Raw genomic sequence first — 27,568 nt, 5'->3', positions numbered from 1 at the left:
CTGTTGAGTCGTGGAACTTGGAGGATTGTTTGTTACCTTTTCTGATTTTACATATGTATAGGTGAACTCAATTTTAGTAAGTTATGGAACTTAAAGGATTGTTTGTTACCTTTCCAGATTGTACGTATGTATAGGCATACTTGTGTTTAGTATGTAAAGCAATGTTCTGTATATTTAGAATGTTTGATGTTTGTGTGTGCGTTTTGGTGGGGCGTGGACTCCCCGCACACCCAGCGCTGTTCACTTGCCTTTTATACCTTTTCGAAATATTTGTTTTAGAACTATTACAAAATTCAGATTGAGTTGAGACCTCATTTATAACAGGGAGCAAACTCTCTGGACTTATTACCAGGGCTTTAAACTAGGTTTGATGGGGCAAGGGTGGGGAGTTAGAAGTGACAGAGAAGGGCTAGGGGATGTTGTCACTGCTGTCACTGTTGAAGATAGTAGGGAAAAACCTCTGAGTTGTCCCATAGGATCGCCCCAGGGCTCCTCAGAAAAGGTAATGTTCCCGATACCCCATCCAGAATCTTCTTCTTGCATCCCTCTAGGGGTAACTGCACCTGCTACTTCCCTAAAATGCTGATGCATGAAGCATGGGAAATAAACAGGGTGAGCTTGAGATATGTGTATGGTCACAGGGCCATGATCTCATTACAATCAGTGAGATGTGGTGGGACAGCTTGCATGACTGGAACGCTGTCATGGAGGGCTACGTGCTTTTTAGGAAAGACGGGCTGGGGAAGTGAGGGGGAAGAGTTGCCCTTTATGTGAGGAAGCAATGAGAATGTACCCAGCTCCACCTGGAGGCAGGTGATGGACAAGTGGAGGGCTTGTGGGTGAGAATTAAGGGGTGGGCTGGTATGGGTGACACTGTTGTGGGGGTATCCTACAGGTCACCAGATCAGGAGGAGGAGGTCGATGAGGCCTTCTACAAGCAGCTGGAAGTAGCCTCACGCTCCCAGGTGCTGGTTCTCATGGGGGACTTCAATTATCCAGACATCTGTTGGGTAAGCAACTCGGCCAGGCAAGCGCAGTCCAAATGGTTCCTACAATGTGTTGAGGACAATTTTCTGATGCGGGTGGTGGAGGAGCCAACAAGGCAGGGGGTGCTCCTGGACCTTGTCCTTACCAACAGGGATGGGCTTGTTAGGGATGTGGAGGTTGGGGGCAGCTTGGGATGCAGTGGCCCAAGATGGAACTTGGTGGAAGAAGTAAGGCAAAAAGCAGGATTGCTACCCTGGACTTTCGAAGAGCCAACTTTGACCTCTTCCGGGACCTACTTGGGGGTATCTCATGGGCTCGATTGCTAGAAGGCAAGGGTGCTTGTAAGAGCTGGGCAACATTTAAACAGCACTTCTTGCAAGCTCAGGATCAGTGCCTCCCTAAGAGTAGGAAATCAGGGAAGGGGGGCAGGAGACCTGCGTGGATGACCAAGGAGCTCATCGATAAGATCAAAAAGAAGAGGAAGGTCTAAGAAACATGGAAAAAGGGCCTGTCCTCTGGGGAGGAGTGTAAGAGTGTTGTCAGGGCCTGCAGGGATGCGATGAGGAAGGCTAAAGCCCACCTGGAGGTGCAGCTTGCAAAAGAGATAAAGGATAATAAGAAGGTGTTTTTTTTTTTAAGTACGTAAAAGGAAGACTAGAGATAACGTGGGTCCCCTGCTGAACGAGGGGATGTGCAGGTAATGGGAGATGCCAAGAAGGCGGAGATACTGAATGCTTTCTTTGCTTCAGTCTTTGCTTCAAGGACTCTCCCCCGAGACTCCTCAACCCTGGAGGGAGGAGAAAGGGTCTGGGAAATGGAGGGCTCTCCCCTGGTTGATGAGAGAGTGGTTCGGGAGCGTCTGAGTGGGCTCAGTGCACACAAATCAATGGGTCCCGATGGGATGCATCCACGTGTGCTAAGGGAGTTGGCAGAGGTGATCGCTGAACCACTCTCTATCATCTTTGAAAGGTCCTGGAGAACAGGAGAGGTGCCTGAAGACTGGAGGATAGCCAATGTCACTCCAGTCTTCAAGAAGGACAAGAAAGAGTATCCGGGAAACTACAGGCCAGTCAGTCTCACCTCTGTCCCTGGAAAGGTGTTGGTACAGCTTGTTCTGGATGCCATTGGTGATGCAGATGCAGATGGTGATTGGTGGTGCAGAGTCTGGCTGGAGGCCTGTGGCTAGCGGTCTTCCCCAGGGGTCGGTGCTGGGTCCAACATCTTCACTGATGACCTTGATGAGGGAATAGTGTCTGCCCTCAGCAAGTACGGAAACCAACCCAGCGGTGCTGGGAGCTGGGGAGAGGGGAGAGGTGGAGGAAGGTCCCAGTGACGAGGCTGGGAGGTGGGTTGTGATGCCATTCCTACTGCAGTGACCTGACTGCCTGGTGGCAGGCAGGCAGACACGGCGATGTCATCGAGTGCATCACAAACCCCACGGGACACGGGGGGCAGCTCTGACAGGGGACAGCTCTGTCGAGCCACCATGGCTGGGCTGCTGCTGCTGAGGTCACCTCCTCACAACACTGCGATGGGCCAGGAGCAGGCAGGCCTCAGGAGGCCATCAGGAGCAGCAGCTGTGGAAGCTGCAGGCAGATGCCTGGGCCCCTGGGGAGGGCTGCCCTGCAGTGATGCCAGCTGGACATGGGGTGGGAGCCTGTGGGATGAGGCATGAGAAAGTGCTGGGTGTGACAGAGCACAGTGGGAGAGGGGAGACAGTACAGGCAGGGCTGTGAGGGACAGCAGCATCTCATATGCCCTTGGTGGGCAGAGATAGGACCAATGGCCAAACAGCCATTCCAGCCTTTCCCAGCTTCCCCCCAATTCTCCCAACTCCCTGCTCTCTGCCCACCTCCCTGCCCTCATCCCAGCCCAGCCCAGCAGCCCAGGCTGGGGTGACCCCAAGACCCACCGCAGGTTGCTGCAGGGCTCTGGGCACTGCCACCACAGTCCCAGCCCCTCTGAAGGGCACAGCAGCTCCTGGGGGCACAGAGGGCTCAGTGCCACAGAGGGGAACATCCAAAGCAGACGCATACAGAGGTCAGTGTCCCCTGTCGCGTCCCCTGCTCTCCTCAACAGCAGATCCCCAAGAGGCCTGCAGACCCTCCGTGCCATCCCTGGGGGTCCTCAGGAATTCCCTGCTGCCCCAGGGCCAGGGCAGCCTGCCCCGAGCTGCAGCAGCCAGAAAGGGGTTTGCTTCCGGATCAGCTGAGAGTGGGTCTCAGGCAAAAAAGTTGCTGTAGGTTCATTTATTTCATTTAAATACACAGACAGTCTGGCTCCTCATTTATGCAGAGCCTCAGGGTCACAAAAGATATGTTGGTACAAGGGGATGAAGAACAGCATTTCTTTGTGGAAAATAGTATCACAAGGGGAAAATGAAAAACAGGATAAAATCCCTCCAGAAGTTAAGCTTGTCCTATCATTACATAAACTGTAATTCATCTGAGGAAGAAGAAAAGAAGCAGTTTATAGCTGCAGAAAGGTCCAGCCAGTTTCCTCAGCACATCCTTAAATGTCTCCATGAAATCACTTTCCTAATGGCATTCTTCAGCTCCTGGTTCCTCATGCTGTAGATGAGGGGGTTCACTGCTGGAGGAACCACCGAGTACAGAACTGCCATCACCAGGTTCAGGGAAGGTGAGGAGATGGAGGGGGGCTTCAGGTAGGCAAACACGGCAGTGCTGAGAAACAGGGAGACCACAAACAGGTGAGGGAGGCACGTGGAAAAGGCTTTGTGCCGGCCCTGCTCAGAGGGCATCCTCAACACAGCCCTGAAGATCTGCACGTAGGAGAAAAGAATGAAAACAAAACACCCCAGAAAGAGAAAAACACTAAATGTGAGAAGCTCAATTTCCCTGAGGTAAGAGTCTGAGCAGGAAAGCCTGAGCATTGAGGGGATTTCACAGAAGAACTGGTCCATGACATTGCCTTGGCAGAGGGGCAGGGAAAATGTATTGGCAGTGTGCAGCAGAGCATAGAGAACCCCACTGCCCCAGGCAGCTGCTGCCATCTGGGCACAAGCTCTGCTGCCCAGGAGGCTCCCGTAGTGCAGGGGCTTGCAGATGGCAACGTAGCGGTCATAGGACATGACGGTGAGAAGAGAATACTCTGCTGATATCAAGAAAAGAAACAGAAAGACCTGTGCAACACATCCTGAGTAAGAAATGGCCCTGGATCCCCAGAGGGAATTGGCCATGGCTTTGGGGACAGTGGTGGAGATGGCTCCTAGGTCAAGGAGGGCGAGGTTGAAGAGGAAGAAGTACATGGGGGTGTGGAGGCGGTGGTTGAAGGCTATGGTGGTGAGGATGAGGCCGTTGCCCAGAAGGGCAGCCAGGTAGATGCCCAGGAAGAGCGCAAAGTGCAGGAGCTGCAACTCCTGTGTGTCCGCAAATGGCAGGAGGAGGAACTCTGTGATGGAGCTGCTGTTGGGCATTTGATTCCTCTGGGCACGGGGACCAGTCTGAGGAGGAAAATACAGAAAAATGTTAGGCTGTATTCTGTGAGCAAAATGTCTTTTATTTCTTTTTTAAACCTCAAAAGTGATGCTGTCCTTTCAGGAAAACCTCTGCTGCAGCTGCCTTGCTAGAGTTGTGGTTGGTGCTACCAGAGGTTGCTGCTGGGAGCAGGGACCTCTGGAAGTCCTTGGTGTTTCTGCTGCACTCCAAATGAAATCTTGTGTGTTCAGAGATGGAAGCGCTCTGTCCCTTAGAGCAGAGTGAGGGCAGCCATCCTGTCCCTCAGTCCTGGTCACAGCTGCCCCCGGCTCGCACCGCTTTGGTTTAGAAGATATCATGCTCAGGTGTTCCCCTGAGAAGAATTGGGACAGAACAGAGGAATCCAGTTTTGAAATGCAAAACTCCAATCTCCTCACCTCTTGAGGACAATCTCAGTTCTCCACACCTAGCAAGGGTTACAGAGGATCACTGCAGCTACCACATATTGATATCCAGCAGCATTAACACGCCCTTAGCCTGTAGGTGTGTTCTCCATGCATAGCACAGAGCTGCTATGGCAGAGCTGTGCCCTGGAGGGGGGCAGCGTGCAGCCCAGTAGAACCCTTGCAGGAAAAGTTTTGAATGCTCTAAAAATGGGGAGACCTGAAGACAGAGTGATCTCATTCACAGCCCCACACACAGCATTTCCACAACCCTACTTGTCATGAGGGGACATGGAGGCTTTTCCTCCTTTAATGTATCTGCATTATGTAACATGCAGCATCCGTACCTTAGCTTCATCTGAGTTATCCCCTATACCACTGACTCCAAAGGCATGTCATGAACAAATTCCCATGCAAATATCTCTAGTGGTCTATGCTGGGGAAGGGGAAGAGACCAAGGGTTGTACTGTGGAAGGCATCAGCAGTGCAGGGATGGCACGGAGGTGCCCAAATCGCTCTGCCACTGACTTTCTGGGAGCAGCTCCCTCTCTCTCCCTGCCCATGGCTCTGCTGCCTGCAGCTGGCCCTGCCTGCAGCTGGGTCTCTGTCCCCACGCCTCCTGCCTGCAGCTCACAGCCCCCATCCCACCCCATCAGAGCTGGGTGCTCAGCTCTGCCCTGCAGACACCTCCTGGCAGCAGGGCTCTGCCCAGGGGCAGCTTGCTGGGGGCACGTCCTAGAGCCCAGGGCACACAGACACTGATGACACTGTGCAAGGGGTGGTGGAGCTTTCTATGGGCTGAGGGGCAGGAAAGGGACTGAATGGGGGTCCTTGTAACCTTCCTTCTTCTGTCGAGTAAGTGTCAGTCTCTTCTTGGAAATAACAGCTTCTATTTCTATTCCCAGTGAGCTAAAAGAAGATAAAACTGAAAGCAGAGGCTAAGGAAATATGAGAGTTCCCTTTGAAATTCGCCCTGGGCAGCTCCCCGGGCAGGCTGAGTGCTGAGCCCTCCAGCCAGAGACTTACCGTGGTCAGGGCTGGGAAGTCTTCTCCTGCAGTGAGCTCCGTGCATCCTGCCACTGCTGCCTGCCTTTAAGCACTGTGTCTCTGCAGGCAGTGCCCCCAGCCCTGCTGCGCTGTGCAGAGGAGCTGCTCCTGGGCAGAGCTGTCTCTCTGCAGCGCTGCCCGCTTGCCAGGAGCTCCCCTTGGGCCCAGGAGCCCGGCCCAGCTCAGCAGCAGAGGCCCAGCCCAAGGCCTCCCTTGCTCTGCCCCCCACCAGGCTCCCTGCACATGGCCCTGGGGAACCTGCTGGCAAACAGCTTGAAGGGATCCCTGGGCTCCCCTCCCTCACCTGGCACACACCCTTCTTGACAGCAGGATCATTTCTTCTAGCACAAAAAACAATTATCTGTACCAATCACCTCTTCTCACATCAGCTGATGGTGGGACACCCAGATAAGGTCATAGAAGTAGCTCCTTTAACCCCCTGCTTAAGGAAAGGATTCAGCAGAGTCAGTTAAAACATCTCATGCTGGGTTTTTGTCCTGGGGCTGGAATGGGACTCAGATCCCTCCCATGCCTGCCACAAACCCACGGGACCTGGGATTCCTCTGCACTCAGTTTAGGTGTGAATAACATGGGCAGCTGCAGGTGAGCGCCTTGTCTCATCTCCAGGATCATTAATGGAAATGGAGGAAATCAAGGGAAATCAGCAGCCCCTTCTCCTGCCTGGAGATCAGCCCCAGCTCCAGCACGGGCCCTCAGGGCTGCACCAACACCACAAAGGCCCTCTGCTGTCAGGGCAGCACAGCCCAGGCCTGTTTCCTTCTGGCCTCAGGAACACCAGGGCATACTGTGCTTCAGACCCCTCATTTCATCTTCGTATGGCCATCTGCCATCCACAGCAGCATATCTGCTCTGAAGGAAAGCCTCTTCATGCCCAGGCTCTTGGCACAAGGTCTGGGACAAGCCTGAGTTTGGCCCTTGTGCCACAGCTGAGGTGCTGCAGCCCAGATGTGCCCCAATGCCCTCAGCCTGGGGCACAGGCAGGAGGAGCTGGATCCCCGCCTGCTGTCACAGGGCTGGGACATTGATGGCAGAGCTGCTGAGGTGTGGGGGGACAGGTCCCTCAGCTTGGGGTGCTGTGCTGGATGGGGGCAGATGGTCCAGAAGAGACAGGCAGGGGTGATCAACAGGGGGTTGCCCTCCATGTGAAGGATCTGTCTGGATGCTTGGAGCTCCTCTATGGGATGGGCAGCAGAGTGGGGGAGCCCTTGTGGGTGAGGGTCAGAGCAGAGCCAGTCAGGGTGACCTTGTGGTCGGAGGTAAATGCCTGCAGTCCCTTTGCAGCCCCTCTGTGCCATCCCTGGGGGTCTTCAGGCAGCTCCTCCTGCCCCAGGGCCAGGGCAGCCAGGCCCGAGCTGCTGCAGCCAGAAAGGTTTGCTGGTCCCATTACTTCCTCATCAGCTGAGACTGGGTCTCAGACAAAGAAAAGCAGCTGTAGCTGCTTAAATATGCTGAGAGCCTGGGGACGGCTTCTGCCGAGAGGCAAAACCCCTCTCATTTATACGCAGGAACATGGTGGAGGCTCCTCGCTCAGTCACAGAAAGGCGTGACATATGTTGGAGAAATAATCCACTAAACACACAAAAATCCACTGCTGAGGGGCAGGCACCTGGAGAGTATTGGCAGATTGACTTTAGCGAACTGCCTAGAAAAGGGGGGCTGAAGCATTTGTTAGTCCTCGTGGATTTGTCTGCAGGCTGGCCTGAGGCCTTTCAGTGTTGTACCAGGGAGGCGAGAGAAGTAGTACAAGCTGTGGTAAAAGAAAGAATTCTGAGATTTGGGGCACCTTTGGGAACGCCATCGGACAGAGGTCCACAATTGATAGCCAAGGCAGTTACTGAAAGAAGCAGACTATTAGGGATTGGTTGGGATCCGCATAGCCCTTACAGACAGACCCCAGTCTAGTGGCAGAGTGGACAGAATGAATCATACTCTCAAGACTCAGGCAAAGCGTGTCAAGAAACTTCAGTGCTCTGAAGACAGGTTTTACTCTGTCTTTTGCAAAAGGCCCAGCCCTAGGACAAGCCTCAAACCCCACCTTCCTGGAAAAGCAGAGGCGTGTTGGGGCAGGAACACAGCAGGGACTTCTCCAGCACTCCACTTCCTTTATTCCGTGGCCTTTGTCAGCATTTGGAGATGCTCCTGGTGGATGGGCCAGGAACCACTAGGAATGAACTGGGCAGAAGGGAGGTGACTGTTTCTCAGGACAGGAAGGGAAATCTCTCGTCTGTCTCGTGAGCTGTGCCATCTCCATGCTGCTGACGTCATAAGGCTTATTAGGACACGTGATGATGTCACAAAAGGATGGACTGCATCACCAGCATATAAGCACTGGAGCAGCGGCAGTGCTGGCACTTCCCTGCAAGGCCTGGTCCGTGCTGGGCACTGCTTGGGTGCTCCCCACCGCTGTCCTTCTGTGGCCAGGAGTGTGGTTAGCAGGCAGCAAGCTTGCACTGGGCGACCCTCGCTGACGGGCGGAGGAGCAGGCGCACCTTGCAGAGGAGCTGTGGTTGAAGAGCCAGGGCGGGCATCCCTTGTCCTGAGCTGAGGGCCAGCAGCAAGCGAGATGGAGGGCTGCTGGAGGGTGACCATTGACCCTGATATGGTTTCCCAGTTCCCAGTGCTCCTACGCCTCTCCCCCAAAGGTAAGGGTGTCAGGAGTCCCTTCCCACAGGGTGGCCCAGGGGCTGTCAGCTGTCCAAAGCTGCAGGTCCAGGGCTGGGGGGTGGTGGTGGTGCTGGACAGAGCTGGTGGCTGCTGCGAGAGCCCTGCCTGAGGGTCCTGCTGGGCTCAGGGGACAATGGGGCAGCCAGGACCCCTGGGTCCTGATGATGGGTCCTGTTCTGAGCCCCAGGGCTCCTCTGGGCATGGCTCAGCCTCCTCGTGATGGGGACAATCCAGGGCCAGGTTTCCCTGGGAGCTGCTGCCTCTTTGGGATCTGGCTCTGGGAGGAAAGACCTCTGGTGTCCCAGAGACTGGTGTGGCCTGCAGCTCCCACAGGCCTCTCAGGAATGTCCCAGGAATGCCCGCATGGTGTTTTTCTGGGGGGGCTCGCATATGCCTGCATGTGTCTTTGCCTGGGTGCGGTGCTTGCCAAGAGGTGGTGAGCTGGCTGGCCTGGAGCCTGACCTGTCTTTTCCTTGCTTTCCAGAGACTGAGGCTGTCTGGGATGCTGTATCTGCACAAATTCTGGAAGCGCTGGAGCAGGATAAGGTGGGCTGGTGTCCTGGGCCCTGCAGAGCAATTCCTACCCTACACTGAGACTGCCCAGGGTGCCCGGAGCAGCTTGCTGGCCAGCTGGGAGAGAAACCAAGGCCAGATCTGCTCTGCTTCTCGGGGGTTTGGCACACCCTAGGGCTTCACTCTTCCCTGCGGCCTGAGTGGAGAGGGCGAGCAGAGAGATGGGGGAATATCCTGGGTCCGTGCCTAGGATAATCAGTGCCAGGCCTAAGCCGTGTGTTTAGGCCTAGGCCTAGGGAATCAGTCCCAGGCCTAAGCCGTGTGTTTAGGCCTAGGCCTAAGGGAATCAGTCCCAGGCCTAAGCTGTGTGCTGGAAACCTCTGGGCTGTTCCCTAGCCAAGGGATGGTGGCAAATCCTGGGAGGAGTTGATGAAAGAAACGGAGGATGCGGCTCTTCTCCAAAGCTTTCCAAAGTGCCCCACCTTGCCCCATTGTCCCTCAGGAGCGGGCAGGGCACAGAGCAGTGTCCCCCTGCTCTGACAGTCATCCCTTTTCCCGTCTCTCAAGAACTCCCTCGTCAGCCTTTCTGTCTTGTCTGTGTGCAGGCTATTCAGGTTGCGCAACTCGGGACCTTTGCGGTTCTCCAAGAGGAATTCCATGTGAAGCAAAAGCAGTTCTTGATTCGCAAACCGTTCTTCCAGCTGGACATTGATGAGGCGTGGGTGGAGGACATGTACTGTCCCCCTGAGATCCTCCCTGGTGAGAAGGCAGCAGCCCCCCTCTTCCTGCCCCATGTCCGTAAGGATTTGTTGCTGAGGATGTTGCTTCTCCTTGCAGATGACATCAAGGTGAAGCAGCTGAACTACCTGCAGCTAGCAGAAGCCACCTCCTTACCACTGTACATGGTGCAGGAGTGTGTGAAGGAGACCATCGTCTTGTACTGTTGCCTCCTGAGGAACAAGGAGCACGTCCCCTTTGCCTTCAGGGACATCGGTGTTTTGACGTGCGAAGATGATTTCCTGTGCATGAAGTTTTATCCGGACTGTGTTAAACGTCTGGAGAGCGCTGCGGACCTCTTTGCAGTGCTCCACAGTGTAAGTTGGTGATGTTTTGAGGGCTACTTCAATTTCTTTGGGAATCCTGTGGAAGGGTGATCAATCCGACCGCTGTTGGCCAGCCTGGACACGGCAGGCCAGTCAGGTGCCTTTCCCCACGCCTGCCCCTTTAGCTGCTTTCTCCATGAGCTCTTCTGAGCGTCTGGATGCTGGCCCCTGCAAAAGGCCTGGCAGCGTTACTGTACAGCCTCGATATTCTGCCATGCTCCTCCAGAGCAGAACAAAGGTTGATGGAAGAGGCTTTGGAGGAGGGTTTTGGAGAGAAGGCTTTCTTTTGGCTTGGGAGACAGGTTTGCTTCCTGTCAATGAGGGCCCTGAGAAAACTGCCTCAGAACCCCAACCAGCAGGTCTGTGTCTCTTTGCAGAGAATATGGCGGACACACCCGACTGCCTCGAGTGGAGAGACCACCACTCGTGAGATCCAGATGTTCCCAAGGTGAGTGCATTTCCTCCGCAGCCCTTGGCTTCCCACCTCCTCCTTTGGAAGGTGCGCGGTCGGGTCTCCACGCTCAGCATCCAGTCAGGGCTAAATTCTGGAGAGACTGGGTCCTGGTTAACTCAGGCTGACTTTCGGCTACGAGTGTCTTCACCTGGAGAGGAGGGGCATTGCGGTTGTGCTTCTTGTGCCCGTGCTGCTGGGAATTTGGGCTACCTTTTCTGGTGTTGCGGGAAGCTTGACAACAAACCCCATGCGTGAACGTGACGGAAAAGGGATGCCATGCCCCGTGCCACACCAGGAGGATTACTGCCAGCAAGCTGCAACGGGTAGGAGGCCAGCCTTCTTCAAGCCCATGTCCTCTTTTGTCTGCCAGGTTTCATCTGACTGTGAGGACAAGGCCAGAGGCCAAAGTGCCGTCCAGCTCGCAGCAGGAAGCTGCAGGAGAGTACAGGATGAGAAGAGGTAAGGGTCCGTGCTGTCTGGGGGTGGTCCCTGCCCCACGCTGGCTGACTGCAACCAGCTTAAAAGGCAGTGCCCATGCGGCTGCTCTGAAGAGCTTCCTCCTTTCCTAGTTTCATTGTTCCGTACTGGCAAGCTGCGGAAGCTTTCCCTCCCCACGGTGAGAAGCTGGGAGCCAGACACGAGGCAGCAAGATCTGGAGAAGAAGCCTTCCACCAGGTGAGACCCTTGGGGGAAAGGAGGAAGGAGCCACTTGCAGCCACACAGGAGAGATGTCCCCTTTGGACCCACCAGAAAGGCTCCTGACACCCGTCCCGGAGGCAGCCGCTCTCTCCACGGATGGCAAGCGTGCAGCACGTTTGCCTGAGACTGGCACGCCAGCTTCATTTTCCAGCAGGGCCCTGATCCTTGGGGGAGCTGGATGCAGAGCCTTGTTGCAGAAGCTCTTGTCCCTTCAGGAGACCCCCACATTGCAACGGAGTCCATCTTTTTGTCTGTGGGAGCAAACGTCCCCTGCAGTTTCTTCCAGCTCCCCCGCAGCTTCTTCCAGCCTAAGGAGCTGTGATAGCAGGTGGAAACGTTTCTTTCAGGCATTTTTTCCCAAAAATATGCCAGACTTCATGGCAGACACAAGAGAGTGCCGAGGGAGGGAGGTGGCATGCCTTCCCCTCTTCCCTGATGGCGTTCTCCGATGTCGCTGGCTCCCCAGCTAATAATAATATAGATAAGATAATCTGCTTCCCTCCCATAAGCCCGGGTGGGCCGTACTGGTGTCTCTAGGATCCTGTCCTTGCACAAGACACTGCTCCTCTCCTCCTGCCACCACAAAGGGCCTGGATACGGGCATCCCGAGCCTTCCTGAAGGCAGCTGGTGCCACAGCTTGGCGGTTGGCTCTCTCCGTCTCTGCTGAAGCGAACACGGCCAGTCCCACACCCATTCGCTGCGGAACTGCCGTCTGCTGCAGAGGCTGACGCAGCTGGCGAGCGGACTGGAGACCGGATTCCCCCGGGCTCACGCAGCCTCCCGGTGTCTGTTTGCAGTGTGCTCCCCCCGTGTCCAGGCAGCTCCCCCAGGACGAAGACAGACAGGCAGGAACCAGCTCCTCGAGCCGAGTCCACCAGCACTGCGCTCCCTGCTCCCGAAGCCTCTCGCAGATTGGCGCAGGTACCTGCTCTGCCTTGCTGCAATGACCACGCGGTTTGGCACTGTACTAAAGCCTCTTTGTGTGGAGCGATCCCAAGCCAGACCCTTGGGCTGCGTTCATTTTCACGCTTGTTACCTCCTTCTCCTCTTCCTCGGGAGACACTTTCCCTGCCTCTTGCTGCCTCCCGTGTTGCCATGAGCCGCTTCATTTGGACCAGGGGGATGGAAAAGGAATGAGGGCTTTCTGGGTCTGTGATGGCAGAGGTCTTCGGTCCAACAGCTGAGACCAATCCTGTCTGCTGTTGTGTTTTCTCTTTGTTTTCCTCCAGGAGGCCTGGAACCTGTCCTCGCAGTGGGACCAAAAAAAGAGCTCTTGGCCCTTGTACCGAGAGCGAATACAGCAAGCCCGGGCAGAAATGGCTGCTTGGGAAGCCTGGTCTCGGGGGGAGGACCATCAGACACTCCAGGTACGGGCAGTGACCAACACCGCTGAGAACAGCAGCGCTCCTCCCCGCCAGGGCTCCGAGGGGGGCAGGTCCCAGGGTGGTGGGAGCAGGACGGGCACCAGGGCGCAGGGCAGGGCTTTGCCCGCTCCTCCCTGTGCGGGCAAGAGAGGCTGTCAGCAGAAAGCGAGGGGTCAAAGCAGCAGCCAGACGTGGGCCGGCAGTGCCGAGTCGCCTGCTTCCCAGCTCCTGCTGCAGGGTCCTTTCCGGGGGTCCTCTGGGAAACAGCACCCGTGTGTCCAGTCCTGTCTGATGAGAGCCTCTTCTCCTTGCACCAGGTCACCACTCAACACGATTGGGTTCCCCATCCCCCAGCCCAGCCCAAGAGCAAGGAGGTCAGGAGGAGGTGGAGGAAGGCTCCGACCCCTACCCCAGAAGAGGAGTGGAGAGCACCAGCCCAGCTGGACAGGCTCGAGTAAGTGTGTGCCGGCTGCGTTCACGTCCTGGGGCACTCGAGTAGCTGCTGAGCGATGTCAGGAGATGTCCAGCAGCCCGGTCCCTGGGTCCTGGGGTTGCCTGTGACACCCTTGGCTTTCTCCTAAAGCGGGCAGGACCTTGGTTACCGCCAAGGCCTAAAACTCATCACAGGGCGAAAGGGTGGGTGCACGTGGCAGGGTGGGTGCAGGGTCTGGAAGAGGGGAGAGGCAGAAGGGGCGTCTGGCAAAGGCTGAGGGATCCCTTCCTCCTGCTGTTGCAGCCACCTTTCCCCACGAGCACTGCAAGTTTTGAAAAGGCTGGAGCCGCATCGCCGTCGACAAAAGATGTTCGAAACTGTTGCGGAGGAAAAGCGGCTGCGGCAAGAGCAGCTGTGGCTCCCCTGGTAAGTATCTCCAGACAGGGACGGTGCTTCCCGCTGCTGCAAGGCCCGTCCTTCCCTGGGGGCAGCACTGGGACAGAGAGGCCGTTCCGGGGCCCTCCGCTCCCCCTGCCTCAGCCCCAGGCTGATGAGCTGCACCCCTGGGGACCTTGTCATGAGCTTGGGCACGAGGCATCCGTCGCACCTGACGGCAACCTTGAAGCTGCAGGGGAAGCAGACCCCTACGTGCACGGCCCGAGCTAAGCCTGCAGGATTTCTCTGCCTTCAGCCTGTACACAACCTGATCATCCTCTTCTCCTTTTGACTCCCTAGCGCTAGATGCTGGTACCGCAACGGAGGGGAAGGTGCTGGGAATGCTGACGGCAGCAGCGGAGCTCAGAGCAAAGGGGCTGGGAAGCTCTCCCGCTTTCCACCCCTGAATGGAAAATAAAGAGCACAGCCAGACTGCTTGTGTCGCTTCTCTTGAATGCAGCGCCTTGTCTGCGCTAGTCTGTGTGACTTTTTGCCATTCAGGGGATGAAAAGAAATGCTCACCAAAGCACGGACAGGACCTCCTGTGTGATCAGGCTTGTTATAAGTTGCCCCCTTAATTAATTTTCAGAGAGCATTGCATTAATAATAGAAAGGAATTTCTTGAGTAAGCAACAGCAAGCAAAACAGCGCTGGGCGGCCGGGGAGTCTCGGCTCCGCCAATGGCGCGCACCTCACCCCCGCCAGGGTCCCTTTTTATATCTTGGTAATTCCGGGATTATGCAGCACATCCTGGTATATTCTGTGACTGCGCGCACTGTTGCTAGGGGGTCGTCTCTGTCCCTCTGGTGGTCGTGAAGTTGAAGGCCGTAGTCTTCCTCAGCGTTGTGGTTCAACTTCTTTCTTTATTTGGTCATGTTGTCCCAGCGTGAGACAGGAAGGCAGGATGTTGATACACTAGTTTAGCAACTTATCAGGAGATGGTTCCATGAGCTTTGCAGCAGGGTCTTTGAACAAAAGAGGCAACTGAGATGCAGAAGGAGAGAAGGGGAGGGGGTTCTCTTTTTTGTTACATTAAGCAAAAGAATTTTCATAGTGCCTAGCCAAGTATTATACAGCTCCTTACTTCAGCAGGGAGCTTTCGCAACTCCCGCTCCTCAAACGGAACTCCTTGTTTTTATAATACAAAAGACAATGAACAAACATTTATTGTGTATTACAAGGGTGACCTTGTGGTCGGAGGTAAATGCCTGCAGTCAGGCTGAAGAAGCAGACAGTCTTGTGGAAGCCACTGGACTAAGATGAATTCAACGACCCCATGTCACCCTGGGGGCCTTTAATCACTGGGACGGTCACAGGAAAGGGACACTGCTGGGTGCAGACATTCCCGAGGTTTCTGTGGGTTCTTGGAGGCATCTTCTGTGCACAGCTGCCAGATGGGCCGACCTAGGTGGTGTTCACCAGGATCTGGGACTTGCAAACAGGAAAACCTGTGTCTTGACACTCCTCCTGCAAAATGCATGTCATAGTCCAGCTGCTTTTCAGCACAGGGAAAGAGATGAGGTTTCGGGGCCCAGCCCTACATCCAGCACTGCACAGGCCCACTCACTCATAGACCCTGGGAGGCCTGCAGCCCCTCCGTGCCATCCCTGGGGGTCTTCAGGCAGCTCCTCCTGCCCCAGGGCCAGGGCAGCCAGGCCCGAGCTGCTGCAGCCAGAAAGGTTTGCTGGTCCCATTACTTCCTCATCAGCTGAGACTGGGTCTCAGACAAAGAAAAGCAGCTGTAGCTGCTTAAATATGCTGAGAGCCTGGGGACGGCTTCTGCCGAGAGGCAAAACCCCTCTCATTTATACGCAGGAACATGGTGGAGGCTCCTCGCTCAGTCACAGAAAGGCGTGACATGACATGTGTTGGAGAAATAATCCACTAAACACACAAAAATCCACTGCTGAGGGGCAGGCACCTGGAGAGTATTGGCAGATTGACTTTAGCGAACTGCCTAGAAAAGGGGGGCTGAAGTATTTGTTAGTCCTCGTGGACTCGTCTGCAGGCTGGCCTGAGGCCTTTCCGTGTCGTACCAGGAAGGCGAGAGAAGTAGTACAAGCTGTGGTAAAAGAAAGAATTCCGAGATTTGGGGCACCTTTGGGAACGCCATCGGACAGAGGTCCACAACTGATAGCCAAGGCAGTTACTGAAAGAAGCAGACTATTAGGGATTGGTTGGGATCCGCATAGCCCTTACAGACCCCAGTCTAGTGGCAGAGTGGACAGAATGAATCATACTCTCAAGACTCAGGCAAAGCGTGTCAAGAAACTTCAGTGCTCTGAAGACAGCTTTTACCCTGTCTTTTGCAAAAGGCCCAGCCCTAGGACAAGCCTCAAACCCCACCTTCCTGGAAAAGCAGAGGCGTGTTGGGGCAGGAACACAGCAGGGACTTCTCCAGCGCTCCACTTCCTTTATTCCGTGGCCTTTGTCAGCATTTGGAGATGTTCCTGGTGGATGGGCCAGGAACCGCTAGGAATGAACTGGGCAGAAGGGAGGTGACTGTTTCTCAGGACAAGAAGGAAAATCTCTCATCTCTCTCCAGAGCTGTGCCATCTCCATGCTGCTGACCTCACAGGCCTTCAGATGTCATGTGCTGATGTCACAGCGGGTGCACTGCATCACCAGGATATCGTCACTGGAGCAGCGGCAGTGCCGGCACTTCCCTGCAAGGCCTGGTCCGTGCTGGGCACTGCTTGGGTGCTCCCCAGCGCTGTCCTTCTGTGGCCAGGAGTGGGTTCAGCAGGAAGCAAGCTTGCCCTGGGCGACCCTCGCTGACGGGCGGAGGAGCAGGGGCACCTTGCAGAGGAGCTGTGGTTGAGGAGCCAGGGCGGGCATCCCTTGTCCTGAGCTGAGGGCCAGCAGAGAGATGGAGGGCTGCTGGAGGGTGACCATCGCCCCTGATATGGTTTCCCAGTTCCCAGTGCTCCTACGCCTCTCCCCCAAAGGTAAGGGTGTCAGGAGTCCCTTCCCACAGGGTGGCCCAGGGGCTGTCAGCTGTCCAAAGCTGCATGTCCTGGGCTGGGGGGTGGTGGTGGTGCTGGACAGAGCTGGTGGCTGCTGCGAGAGCCCAGCCTGAGGGTCCCGCTGGGCTCAGGGGACAATGTGGCAGCCAGGACTCCTGGGTCCTGGTGCTAGGGCTGTCCTCAGCCCTAGGGCTCCTCTGGGCATGGCTCAGCCTCCTCGTGATGGGGACAATCCAGGGCCAGGTTTCCCTGGGAGCTGGTGCCTCTTTGGGATCTGCCTCTGGGAGGAAAGACCTCTGGTGTCCCAGAGACTGGTGTGGCCTGCAGCTCCCACAGGCCTCTCAGGAATGTCCCAGGAATGCCCGCATGGTGTTTTTCAGGTGTCTCATGTATGCCTGCATGTGTCCTCGCCTGGGTGCTTGCCAAGAGGTGGTGAGCTTTCTGGCCTGGAGCCTGACCTGTCTTTTCCTTGCTTTCCAGAGACTGAGGCTATCTGGGATGCTGTATCTGCACAAATTCTGGAAGCGCTGGAGCAGGATAAGGTGGGCTGGTGTCCTGGGCCCTGCAGAGCAATCCCTACCCTACACTGAGACTGCCCAGGGTGCCCAGAGCAGCTTGCTGGCCAGCTGGGAGAGAAACCAAGGCCAGATCTGCTCTGCTTCTCGGGGGTTTGGCACACCCTAGGGCTTCACTCTTCCCTGTGGCCTGAGTGGAGAGGGCGAGCAGAGAGATGGGGGAATATCCTGGGTCCGTGCCTAGGATAATCTGTCCCAGGCCTAAGCCGTGTGTTTAGGCCTAGGCCTAGGGAATCAGTCCCAGGCCTAAGCTGTGTGCTGGGAACCTCTGGGCTGTTCCCTAGCCAAGGGATGGTGGCACATCCTGGGAGGGGGGTGACGAAAGAAACGGAGGATGCGGCTCTTCTCCAAAGCTTTCCAAAGTGCCCCACCTTGCCCCATTGTCCCTCAGGAGCGGGCAGGGCACAGAGCAGTGTCCCCCTGCTCTGACAGTCATCCCTTTTCCCGTCTCTCAAGAGCTCCCTCGTCAGCCTTTCTGGCTTCTCTGTGTGCAGGCTCTTCAGGTTGCGGGACTCGGGACCTTTGCGGTTCTCCAAGAGCAATTCCACGTCAAGCAAAAGCAGACTTTGGAGACAGGAGACTTTGGGGCTGGAGCTACCTGGCACCTGACAGGATGTGAAAGTCCTAGTCTGTGTGACTTTTTGCCATTCAGGGGATGAAAAGAAATGCTCACCAAAGCACACACAGGACCTCCTTTGTGATCAGGCTCAAGGGAGACCTTATCGCCCCACTGCCCCACAGATGGTCCCACAGCCGTGCTGCCAAGGCACCACGCATTCAGGGCTGGGTCAAGCTCTTACTGATCGCAACAGGGACAATTGCCATGGAACACAGAATGCAATGCACAGGAAAAATCACACACAACTAGCAACCAAATAACAGTCGTTTTGTAGGCAACTCCCAGGAAGGGTTACAGCTGGGGCTATACAAATATATATCTCACTACACAGACAGAAAATGTGAATATTTCCACCAAGAAAGGCCATACCAGTACGGGTATGATTGGCACAAATTTACCCATTCAAAGATGGATCATTTCAGGGAACAATTTTAACTCTGGTTTTTCTGCTCTAACAGGCAGGAGATGTCAGAAGTCACAGATTTTCTCTGTGCCAGGAGTGAGGGGTGGCATGAGCAGTCCTGGGCAGGGAGGGTTTTGTGGCATCAGGGCTCCATGCAGGACAGAAAATTATCATTTTATTGCTTAAGGTCTGAATGTTACCTACTTGTTTTTAAAGCATTTCAAACATTTCACCTCAATCAGCACATTACAGTCAGCTGAAATAGCTGAACAGATCTAATACAATGTGAGAGGTGTCCCATGACATCAAAATTATCATCTTTCAGGATGCCTGTTACAGCGGGAGACAAATACTGATCTTCCCCTGTACTGGCATTGCCAGAATTTCTCTCATGCACTGCACTTCATCTCCTCAGTCTTTGAGGTATTTCCACCTGGCCTTATGAAACAGCCCATGCTGGAAGTCACCTTTCCAGCAGAGTGTGTGGACGTGTGCATTTTCTGCTCTTCTGCAGAGTTCCCCTCCACTTGCTCTTGCTCTTTGGTCATTCAAATGCTTCTCATATACCCAGTTGCTCCTAGGGATTTTGGGGAGGTTGAGCTTGCCTGCATTTCAGTAGTTCCTCTCATCATCCCAGTAGTCAACTCTATATTTCTCTTTTACTTTTCGTATCTCTCTATGTCAAAAATTTCTTGTACAGTCATCCCTTGTGGATGGTGCACCTCGTTGGAGGCAACTTGGAGTTGGCTCACCATTGTGGGCTCTGGTTTCTGTTTATTTCTTTTCATTTTGGTGGTGTTTGTTTCTTTTTCATATATATTTTATAAACACTGAAAACAAATATTTCAGCTATATAGACCTCCTTTGGACGCACATTGGATCCATGACAACTAGAGAATGATGCTAGCACTTCTTTGCAAAAATGAAAACTAATGGAAACTAATCTTAAATAAAGAAAATGCTTTCCGTAAAGTGGACATTGAAAACTTCCTCTTTAACTGCATTCTTGAAACCTCACTAATTAACTCTACAAGTCTGGAAGACCGGATGAAAATGGCTGAATGGTAATGAGCCCCATGGTGCACTTGGTGCTGAGTCCGTGAACCTCAGGTAGTGAGAGGAGAATGATGTAACTGCAGGAGAAGTTCAAGTCAGAAGGAAACTTTGAAGTGTCTGGGAGCATTAATGGGCCCCAGTGAGGGTCATTACTGACAAAGCCTCCCCATGGACTTGTTAGAGCACACAATTGGAGGCCATGATTGCAGGTAGGCAAAGGCACTGGGCAGGAGACTCTGACGCTGAGTAAAGGCCTTGGTTTGTTTGGTGAAGCAGAAAGGCCAAGCCCTGGCCCCCAGCCCCTGGGCAGGGAGGTCCTGTCCCTCACCCATGGCTCAGGGCTCTTCCTGGGGCAGTGGGATGTGGGGTGTGTGATGTTGTGTGAAGGACAATGCTATGACACCTGCTGGCCTCCCCACTGGGTTGCAAGGAGGCAACAAGGCCCCAGTGTCATGAGCACAGCATGTGTCCTCGTGAGCCTCAGTAGCAGAGACAACTGCCATAGCCAAAGGGACAAAGACCATGGTGCTGCTGGGGCCTTGCAGCCTTGCCAGTACACTCTTCTCCACCACAGGCTGTCCTGCACTGTCCAATTCTTGCCCTATTCTCCCTGCAGGCTCTAGGCACCCACTTCACTTCTCCACTTTGCTCTCACACTGGCATTTCCTTACTTTAACTGATATCTGCCCACCCTCCCTGGCTGTCCTTTGAAACACAGTGGTATGGGCTGACCACAGACTCCTTCTTGGTGATGTGAGGCAGCACAGCACTACCCTTTCGGTGACATTTCCTCTTCCCCATGCCCACTCTTCACCTTCCAAGCAGCACTTTATCCCACTTTCGGCTCTCTCCTGCTATTTCCCACCACCAGAGAATCCTCACCAGGATCTTCAAAGCCACGTGCCTGCTGCTGGCCTTCCAGCTTCTCATGTAGATGTGACCGAGTTGTGTGCCCATTGCTGTCCCACCATGTGCTCAGGCAGAAGGGATGTAAAAACCCACACCCAAGGCCTCTTCCTGCTTGGGGCCTGCCAGGCTCTCAGACAGAGGGCATCTCACAATCAGTGTGCCAAGCAGGTGCCTTCTGCTGCCTTATCAGGGATGCTGGCAGGTGTGAGCTGAAAAGCACAGATGTCAGCCAGGAGGCAAGGGCTGACACATCAGCTGCTTCAGGAAGCAGTCACCTCATAGGCCTTGTCCCCAGCCATGTTACTGCTGCTGGCCTGTCAGCTCCAGAGATTGAGCTGACCAGAGGCTTCCTGCTCGTTGTTAAGTTTCTGAGGCACCACGGACCTCAACTTATTCACCCAGCACCGTCATTGTGTGCCAGGGCCTGGGGAGATAAAAAAAAAAAGTAAGCTTATCAAGGATATTTTCTACCCTTAGTTTATAAAGTAAATTTTCTACTACTGCTTCAAATATGGAATCATTCTTTGCAGGATCTACTGTGGTCATAGGAACACAAGATCTATCTCTGCCTCTACCTCTCTCTCTTTCCTCTTCCTCTGCCTGCTATGTCTTCAGAGAGCTCTCTGAAAGACAGGACATTGAATCACAATAAACAAATAAATGTTCCAAGAGACTTCTGATTTTGATCTTCTTCAACTCTTCTGATCAAGGCAGACTAAATAGATAAGATTGATCAAGGGCTCCTCTGAGCTTGACACCATCCAGAAAAGATCTGAAAGTGTGCTCCATCTGGTAATTCAGAGAGGCAATAACGACATTCAGCAGTGCTGCCCCAAGTGCTGATTGCTGAGGGATGATGCTAAGAACTGGCTGACAGCACTATGTGTCATGGATGATATCTGGGCCTGATTGTCCAGCAAACTGGCCCACCCATGGCCTCACCAATTTGTTAAATACACATAGCACCATTCTGGCCATAAGAATTCTCTGAGACAAAGCCAAAGGCCTTGCTAAAGACAGGTAGGCACCTTCTCTTCCCTTTGCTTCCCTATCCTTCCCTTCCGCTATGGGTTCATCAATCCTGTTTTTGTCCTTCAAGTGCCTGGAGGTGGCTGTGGAAAAGCTTGCCCCATCACCTTCACAGGGACTGAGGTGAGGCTGACCAGCCCTCATTCTCCACAGCATGAGGAATGGACCCTGGCTGAGGGCATTTGTGCAGCCTCAGGTTCGCCTCAGCACATGTACACGATGTGCATGCTGAAGCCTCAACTGTACCAGGCACATCTGGACTTCTGACTGAGCCATTCTGTGTCCCGCTGCAGAGGAATAAACCACCTCTCTGAGCTGGGCTGAGAGCCCTGGTCCTGGAGCTCCTCAGCCTGCCTTCTTTGCAGTGCCATGAGAAGTGTTTGGGTGCTGCACCCTATGGCATTCCACTATTCACATTCCACATTCGCTCACCAGAGTTCTTTCCCTGTTCCTCCTATGTCCCCTGGGTCACGGGGCTCTTCTTGTCCTGCTCACATCCAGATTTAACACTTGATCGCAGGGGGACTCCACCGGGAAGAGGCTCATGCTCTGTGGGCTCCATTCACTGCTGACCCCCTGGGACACACTGTCCCTGCAGCTCCCCTGGGCTCTCCTGATTCCTTCCAAAATCTGCTCACCTGCCACCAGCCCCAGCACATGCTGTAGTGCCACAGGCAGGTTAACTGGAGCCTCCTCACCATCTGCCTGAGTGCTGGACACCAACAAGCAACACCTGAGGGAGTGCTCATGCCCTCAAACACCCAGCTGGGGCTCTGATCACTTCACCCTGAGCCCATGGAGAAACAGGCAAAGCCAGGTCCCTCTTGGAGTCCATTTCTGGACTGCAATGTTCTTGACAGCAACTGTGAAGGAAGACCTGAGCCGCCAGGCACTACCCTGAGCAGAATCACTTTATGGGATGGAAATGCTGTTCTGGAGGCCAGCTGTGCCACAAAAATGCCCGTTGCCAGTCCCTGCCTGTGGTCACAGGATTGCCACACAGCAGTACTGTGACCAAGCTACAGGAACAATCAGGCTTATGCCAACAGAAAACACTCAGAAGGAGATTGTAGAAGCGGGATGAAAGTAGCTCTGGACAGACGAACCCCTGCTGCTTCCTGGTAGTTCTGCTATAGTGGGTCTCTATATTCCTCTTCATTTCCACCCATGGGCATTACCCTGGAACCCCCAGCAAAATTCTCAGAAAAAGCATCTCAGACACACTCTTCATTGCAGGCTCCTTTGTTTTGTTTAAATACGTCAGTAGGATCAATAATGACAATTTATATGGAAAACATTGTTGCCCTCATTAATAACAAACCAAAACCACCAAAGAACAAAAGACAAACTTGGCATATCATGAGTTATATTACCAGTACAATTCTGGAGAAGACAGGCAGTACATTACTTCTGATGTACACCCACTCATGAGTTTCTGCAGTGCATCCTTGAGCTCCTTGTTCCTCATGCTGTAGACGAGGGGGTTCATGGCTGGAGGAACCACCGAGTACAAAACTGTCACCACGAGATCCAGGGATGGGGAGGAGATGTAGGGGGGCTTCAAGTAGGTAAAAATGGCAGTGCTGAAAAACAGGGAGACCACGGCCAGGTGAGGGAGGCACGTGGAGAAGGCTTTGTGCCGTCCATGCACACAGGAGAAAAGAATGACAATTAAACACGTGGATGCTAAAGAGAAACCAATCGTAAGTACCCAAACACTCCTGAGGTAGGAATATGAGCAACAGTTCCTGAGGATCTGCACATAGGACAGCAAAATAAATGCAAAACACTCCCCAAACAAAACAAAAATACGAAGTGTGAGAAGCCCCATTTCCCTGAGGCCCCTTTAAGGGTCTTTTTTTTTTAAAAAAAAAAAAAAAAAGAAAGAAAAAAAAAGAAAAGCTGCAATGAGGTCACCCCAGAGACTTCTCTTCTCCAGGCTGAACATCCCCAGCTCTCTCAAGCTCTCTTCATACAAGAGTTGCTCCAACCTTCTGATTAAATTTGTATCCCTCCTGTAGTGAGTTAACTTGGTAAGGTTTTGGTAGCAGGGTGCCATAGGGGTGGCTTCTGTGACAAGAAACCAGCCAATCAGAAGAATCAAGCCAATAAGTGATGGCATTGGCATTTCTGTGAAAACATATTTAAGAAAGAGTAAAAAATAAGCTGCTACACAACAGCAGCTGGGAGAGATAAGAGTGAGAAACTTTTTTAGTTTCTCACTGCTCCAGTCAGTTAGTTAAATCTCAGCAAGTGATCTTAATCTCCCTACACTGAATCTGTTTTGCCCAAGACTGCAAATGCTGTCTTCTACCTGTATCTTCAAAAAAATTATAAAAAAAAAAGGAGCCCTTTCCACTCTGTTTTCTTCGGCTACTCCTTTGAGGAGGGGGTGAAAGTGTGATGAGTGTGATGTGCTGGAGCTCAGCTGCCCATTGGTGTGAAACCACCACACTGCTCAGCCATGTTATTGGCATCAGCTTTGAAAGAAGAAGCAGGATTTCAGGCAGTCTGTTGGGGAGATCCTTTTTTATTAAGCAGATGATAAGAGAGAGTACTGAAAAAGCAGGTTCATTGCTCAACGTACGGTAGATATACACATTAAAAAAAAAAAATCTAATAAACTAATGAATGGGAATGACAACAAAGATAAATGTTACAATAATGATCATGAAACAAGTACCCAGGAAGTCATTTGTGGGGAAAAAGCAGTAATTTCTCACTTTTCAGAAACATCACTGAAATCATATTCCTAATGGCACACTTGAGCTCCTGGTTCCTCATGCTGTAGATGAGGGGGTTCAGTGCTGGAGGCATCACTGAGTACAGAAATGACACCATCAGGTCCTGGGCTGGGAAGGAGGCTGAGGAGGGCTTCATGTAGGCAAAAAGTCCAGTGATGACAAACAGGGAGACCACAAACAGGTGAGGGAGGCACGTGGAGAAGGCTTTGTGCCGGCCCTGCTCAGAGGGCATCCTCAGCACGGCCCTGAAGACCTGCACATAGGAAAAAAGAATGAAAAAAAAGCACATGGATGCTAAAGGGAAACCAATCATAAGTACCCAAACATGCCTGAGGTAGGACTGTGAGCAGGAGAGCTTGAGGATCTGGGGGACTTCACAGAAGAACTGGTCCACAGCATTTCCTCCGCAGAGGGGCAGGGAAAATGTATTGGCAGTGTGCAGCAGAGCACAGAGAGCCCCACTGCCCCAGGCAGCTGCTGCCATCTGGGCACAAGCTCTGCTGCCCAGGAGGCTCCTGTAGTGCAGGGGCTTGCAGATGGCAACGTAGCGGTCGTAGGACATGATGGTGAGAAGGGAATAGTCTGCAGAGAGGAAGAATAGAAAGAGAAAGACCTGGGCAGCACACCCTGCATAGGAAATGGCCCTGGATCCCCAGAGGGAATTGGCCATGGCTTTGGGGAGAGTGGTGGAGATGCAGCCCAGGTCGAGGAGGGCGAGGTTGAGGAGGAAGAAGTACATGGGGGTGTGGAGGCGGTGGTCACAGGCTATGGCGGTGAGGATGAGGCCGTTGCCCAGAAGGGCAGCCAGGTAGATGCCCAGGGAGAGCCCAAAGTGCAGGAGCTGCAGATCCCGTGTGTCTGCAAATGGCAGGAGGAGGAACTCGGGGATGGAGCTGCTGTTGGACATTTGATGTCTCTTGACCTTGAGGCCGGTCTAAAAAGAAATAAAAAATAAAAAATAAAAAGAAATAAAAACAACACTTGTGTAGACATAATATATAAAGGAACTTTTCATCATTGTTTCAGAAATTCACTCACTTGCAGAATAGGGCTTGGTGTATTGTGTATTTTTTTGTGTATTTTTTTTGTCCTACCCACCTGAGAAGTCCTTAAAGGTAGAAATCCTTGGTGTACTGCCCACCAAGTGAAATCCTGGGGCTCCTGCAAGGCAAAGGGACTGTCCCTCAGGGCAGAGTGAGGACAGAAGGTGTATCAATCAGTCCTGGTCTCAGCTGCCCCATGCAGACACCTCGGGAGGTTGGTCACACTTAGGTGTTCCTCTGACTTGACCCTTAATGCTACTGAGAGCAGAGGAATCCAGGTTCAAAGTGCGCATCTCCAAAGCCCTCGCCCAACTCATCATATAGTGACAGCAGCTCCCTCTCACTCCCACAGAGAGCTTCTGTGCTGCCTGCAGCTGGCCCTGCCTGCAGCTGGGTCTCTGTCCCCACGCCTCCTGCCTGCAGCTCACAGCCCCCATCCCACCCCATCAGAGCTGGGTGCTCAGCTCTGCCCTGCAGACACCTCCTGGCAGCAGGGCTCTGCCCAGGGGCAGCTCGCTGGGGGCACGTCCTAGAAACCAGGGCACACAGACACTGCTGACACTGTGCAAGGGGTGGTGGAGCTTTCTATGGGCTGAGGGGCAGGAAAGGGACTTGCTGGGGGTCCTTGGAAACTTCCTTCTTCTGTCGAGTAAGTCTCAGTCTCTTCTTGGAAATAACAGCTTCTATTTCTATTCCCAGTGAGCTAAAAGAAGAGAAAACTGAAAGCAGAGGCTAAGGAAATATGTGAGTTCCCTTTGAAATTCGCCCTGGGCAGCTCCCCGGGCAGGCTGAGTGCTGAGCCTGGCAGGCGGCAGAGGCCCTGCCCCGCCACACAGCCCCTGGGGCACAGCAGGGACCCTGCTCTGCACCACAGCCCTGGACACCCCTGCCTGCACCCCCGGCTTCTCCTGCCTCCAGGAACTGCGGCTGCATTGCCCTCCAGCCAGAGACTTACCGGGTGCAGGGCTGCAAAGTCTTCTTCAGCAGGGAGCTCTGGGCATGCTGCCACTGCTGCCTGCCTTTAAGCACTGTGTCTCTGCAGGCAGTGCCCCCAGCCCTGCTGCGCTGTGCACAGGAGCTGCTCCTGGGCAGAGCTGTCTCTCTGCAGCGCTGCCCGCTTGCCAGGAGCTCCCCTTGGGCCCAGGAGCCCGGCCCAGCTCAGCAGCAGAGGCCCAGCCCAAGGCCTCCCTTGCTCTGCCCCCCACCACGCTCCCTGCACATGGCCCTGGGGAACCTGCTGGCAAACAGCCTGAAGGGATCCCTGGGCTTCCCTCCCTCCCCTGGCACACACACTTCTTGACAGCAGGATCATTTCTCCTAGCAAAAAAAACAATTATCTGTACCAATCACCTCTTCTCATCCCAGTTGATTTAGGGACACCCAGACATGGTCATAAAAGCAGTTCCTTTAACTCCCTGCTTAAGGAAAGGATTCAGCAGAGTCAGTTAAAACATCTCATGCTGGGTTTTTGTCCTGGGTCTGGATTGGGACTCAGATCCCTCCCATGCCTGCCACAAACCCACGGGACCTGGGATTCCTCTGCACTCAGTTTAGGTGTGAATAACATGGGCAGCTGCAGGTGAGCGCCTTGTCTCATCTCCAGGATCATTAATGGAGATGGAAAAAATCAAGGGAAATCAGCAGCCCCTTCTCCTGCCCGGAGATCAGCCCCAGCTCCAGCACGGGCCCTCAGGGCTGCACCAACACCACAAAGGCCCTCTGCTGTCAGGGCAGCACAGCCCAGGCCTGTTTCCTTCTGGCCTCAGGAACACCAGGGCATACTGTGCTTCAGACCCCTCATTTCATCTTCGTATGGCCATCTGCCATCCACGGCAGCATATCTGCTCTGAAGGAAAGCCTCTTCATGCCCAGGCTCTTGGCACAAGGTCTGGAACAAGTCTCAGTTTGGCCCTTGTGCCACAGCTGAGGTGCTGCAGCCCAGATGTGCCCCAATGCCCTCAGCCTGGGGCACAGGCAGGAGGAGCTGGATCCCCGCCTGCTGTCACAGGGCTGGGACATTGATGGCAGAGCTGCTGAGGTGTGGGGGGACAGGTCCCTCAGCTTGGCGTGCTGTGCTGGATGGGGGCAGATTGTCCAGAAGAGACAGGCAGGGGTGATCAACAGGGGGTTGCCCTCCATGTGAAGGATCTGTCTGGATGCTTGGAGCTCCTCTATGGGATGGGCAGCAGAGTGGGGGAGCCCTTGTGGGTGAGGGTCAGAGCAGAGCCAGTCAGGGTGATCTTGTGGTCGGAGGTAGATGCCTGCAGTCAGGCTGAAGAAGCAGGCAGTCTTGTGGAAGCCACTGGACTAAGATGAATTCAATGACCCCATGTCACCCTGGGGGCCTTTAATCACTCGGACGGTCACAGGAAAGGGACACTGCTGGGTGCAGACATTCCCGAGGATTCTGTGGGTTCTTGGACGCATCTTCTGTGCACAGCTGCCAGATGGGCCGACCTAGGTGGTGTTCAGCAGGATCTGGGACTTGCAAACAGGAAAACCTGTGTCTTGACACTCCTCCTGCAAAATGCATGTCATAGTCCAGCTGCTTTTCAGCACAGGGAAAGAGATGAGGTTTCGGGGCCCATCCCTACATCCAGCACTGCACAGGCCCGCTCACTCA

At 53.9% G+C, this 27,568-nt stretch overlaps 3 protein-coding genes across 6 annotated transcripts in view; 1 reads left to right on the top strand and 2 right to left on the bottom strand.

The window, feature by feature from the left end:
- LOC311429063 (uncharacterized protein) overlaps positions 1–14,679 on the top strand; it is a 70,586-nt gene extending 55,907 nt beyond the window's left edge. Inside the window, exons 1-10 of one of the 3 annotated variants that reach the window (XM_084540211.1) lie at positions 9,565–9,871; positions 9,950–10,206; positions 10,593–10,663; positions 11,040–11,128; positions 11,239–11,344; positions 12,167–12,290; positions 12,599–12,736; positions 13,051–13,187; positions 13,470–13,592; positions 13,902–14,679. In XM_084540211.1, coding sequence (XP_084396337.1) covers positions 9,844–9,871; positions 9,950–10,206; positions 10,593–10,663; positions 11,040–11,128; positions 11,239–11,344; positions 12,167–12,290; positions 12,599–12,736; positions 13,051–13,187; positions 13,470–13,592; positions 13,902–14,019 — 1,191 coding nt within the window. In that variant the 5' untranslated portion in view covers positions 9,565–9,843 and the 3' untranslated portion in view covers positions 14,020–14,679. Of the gene's footprint in view, positions 1–9,564; positions 9,872–9,949; positions 10,207–10,592; positions 10,664–11,039; positions 11,129–11,238; positions 11,345–12,166; positions 12,291–12,598; positions 12,737–13,050; positions 13,194–13,469; positions 13,593–13,901 lie in introns of those variants that run through there. The other 2 variants (XM_084540212.1, XM_084540213.1) reach the window with 2 other exon arrangements.
- On the bottom strand, positions 3,222–6,098 carry LOC311429067 (olfactory receptor 14J1-like). The gene is made up of 2 exons (XM_084540215.1): positions 5,894–6,098; positions 3,222–4,450 (listed from the first exon to the last, which is right to left on the bottom strand). The coding sequence occupies exon 2, from the start codon at positions 4,421–4,423 to the stop codon at positions 3,488–3,490; it is 936 nt and encodes a 311-aa protein (XP_084396341.1). The 5' UTR covers positions 4,424–4,450; positions 5,894–6,098; the 3' UTR covers positions 3,222–3,487.
- Positions 14,680–19,122: 4,443 nt separating the features above from the next.
- On the bottom strand, positions 19,123–25,156 carry LOC311429066 (olfactory receptor 14A16-like). 2 transcript variants are annotated; one of them, XM_084540214.1, is made up of 4 exons: positions 25,001–25,156; positions 24,097–24,836; positions 22,532–22,780; positions 19,123–20,553 (listed from the first exon to the last, which is right to left on the bottom strand). In XM_084540214.1, the coding sequence occupies exons 2-4, from the start codon at positions 24,807–24,809 to the stop codon at positions 20,520–20,522; spliced, it is 996 nt and encodes a 331-aa protein (XP_084396340.1). In that variant the 5' UTR covers positions 24,810–24,836; positions 25,001–25,156; the 3' UTR covers positions 19,123–20,519. The 2 variants fall into 2 exon arrangements, 1 of the variants encoding a protein (XP_084396340.1); XR_014688026.1 differs by lacking the exons at positions 22,532–22,780; positions 24,097–24,836; positions 25,001–25,156 and adding an exon at positions 21,591–21,814.
- Between the last annotated feature and the right edge of the window lie 2,412 nt (positions 25,157–27,568).

This window comes from Aythya ferina (genome assembly GCF_964211825.1).
Source record: "Aythya ferina genome assembly, contig: HAP1_SCAFFOLD_279, whole genome shotgun sequence".
NCBI lineage: Eukaryota > Metazoa > Chordata > Aves > Anseriformes > Anatidae > Aythya > Aythya ferina.
Note: the sequence above shows the minus strand (reverse complement) of the source record. Positions and strands in the feature narration are given on the sequence as shown.

Coding starts and splice junctions, on each gene's coding strand:
- LOC311429066 (XM_084540214.1), bottom strand. CDS start 24,809: ATGTCCAACAGCAGCTCCATCCCCGAGTTCCTCCTCCTGCCATTTGCA. Junction 22,781..24,096: donor CGGCACAAAGCCTTCTCCAC/GTGCCTCCCTCA, acceptor AGCCTTCTCCAC/GTGCCTCCCTCACCTGGCCG. Junction 20,554..22,531: donor TCTTCTCCAGAATTGTACTG/GTAATATAACTC, acceptor TTATCTCCCCAG/GCCCTGGCACACAATGACGG.
- LOC311429067 (XM_084540215.1), bottom strand. CDS start 4,423: ATGCCCAACAGCAGCTCCATCACAGAGTTCCTCCTCCTGCCATTTGCG.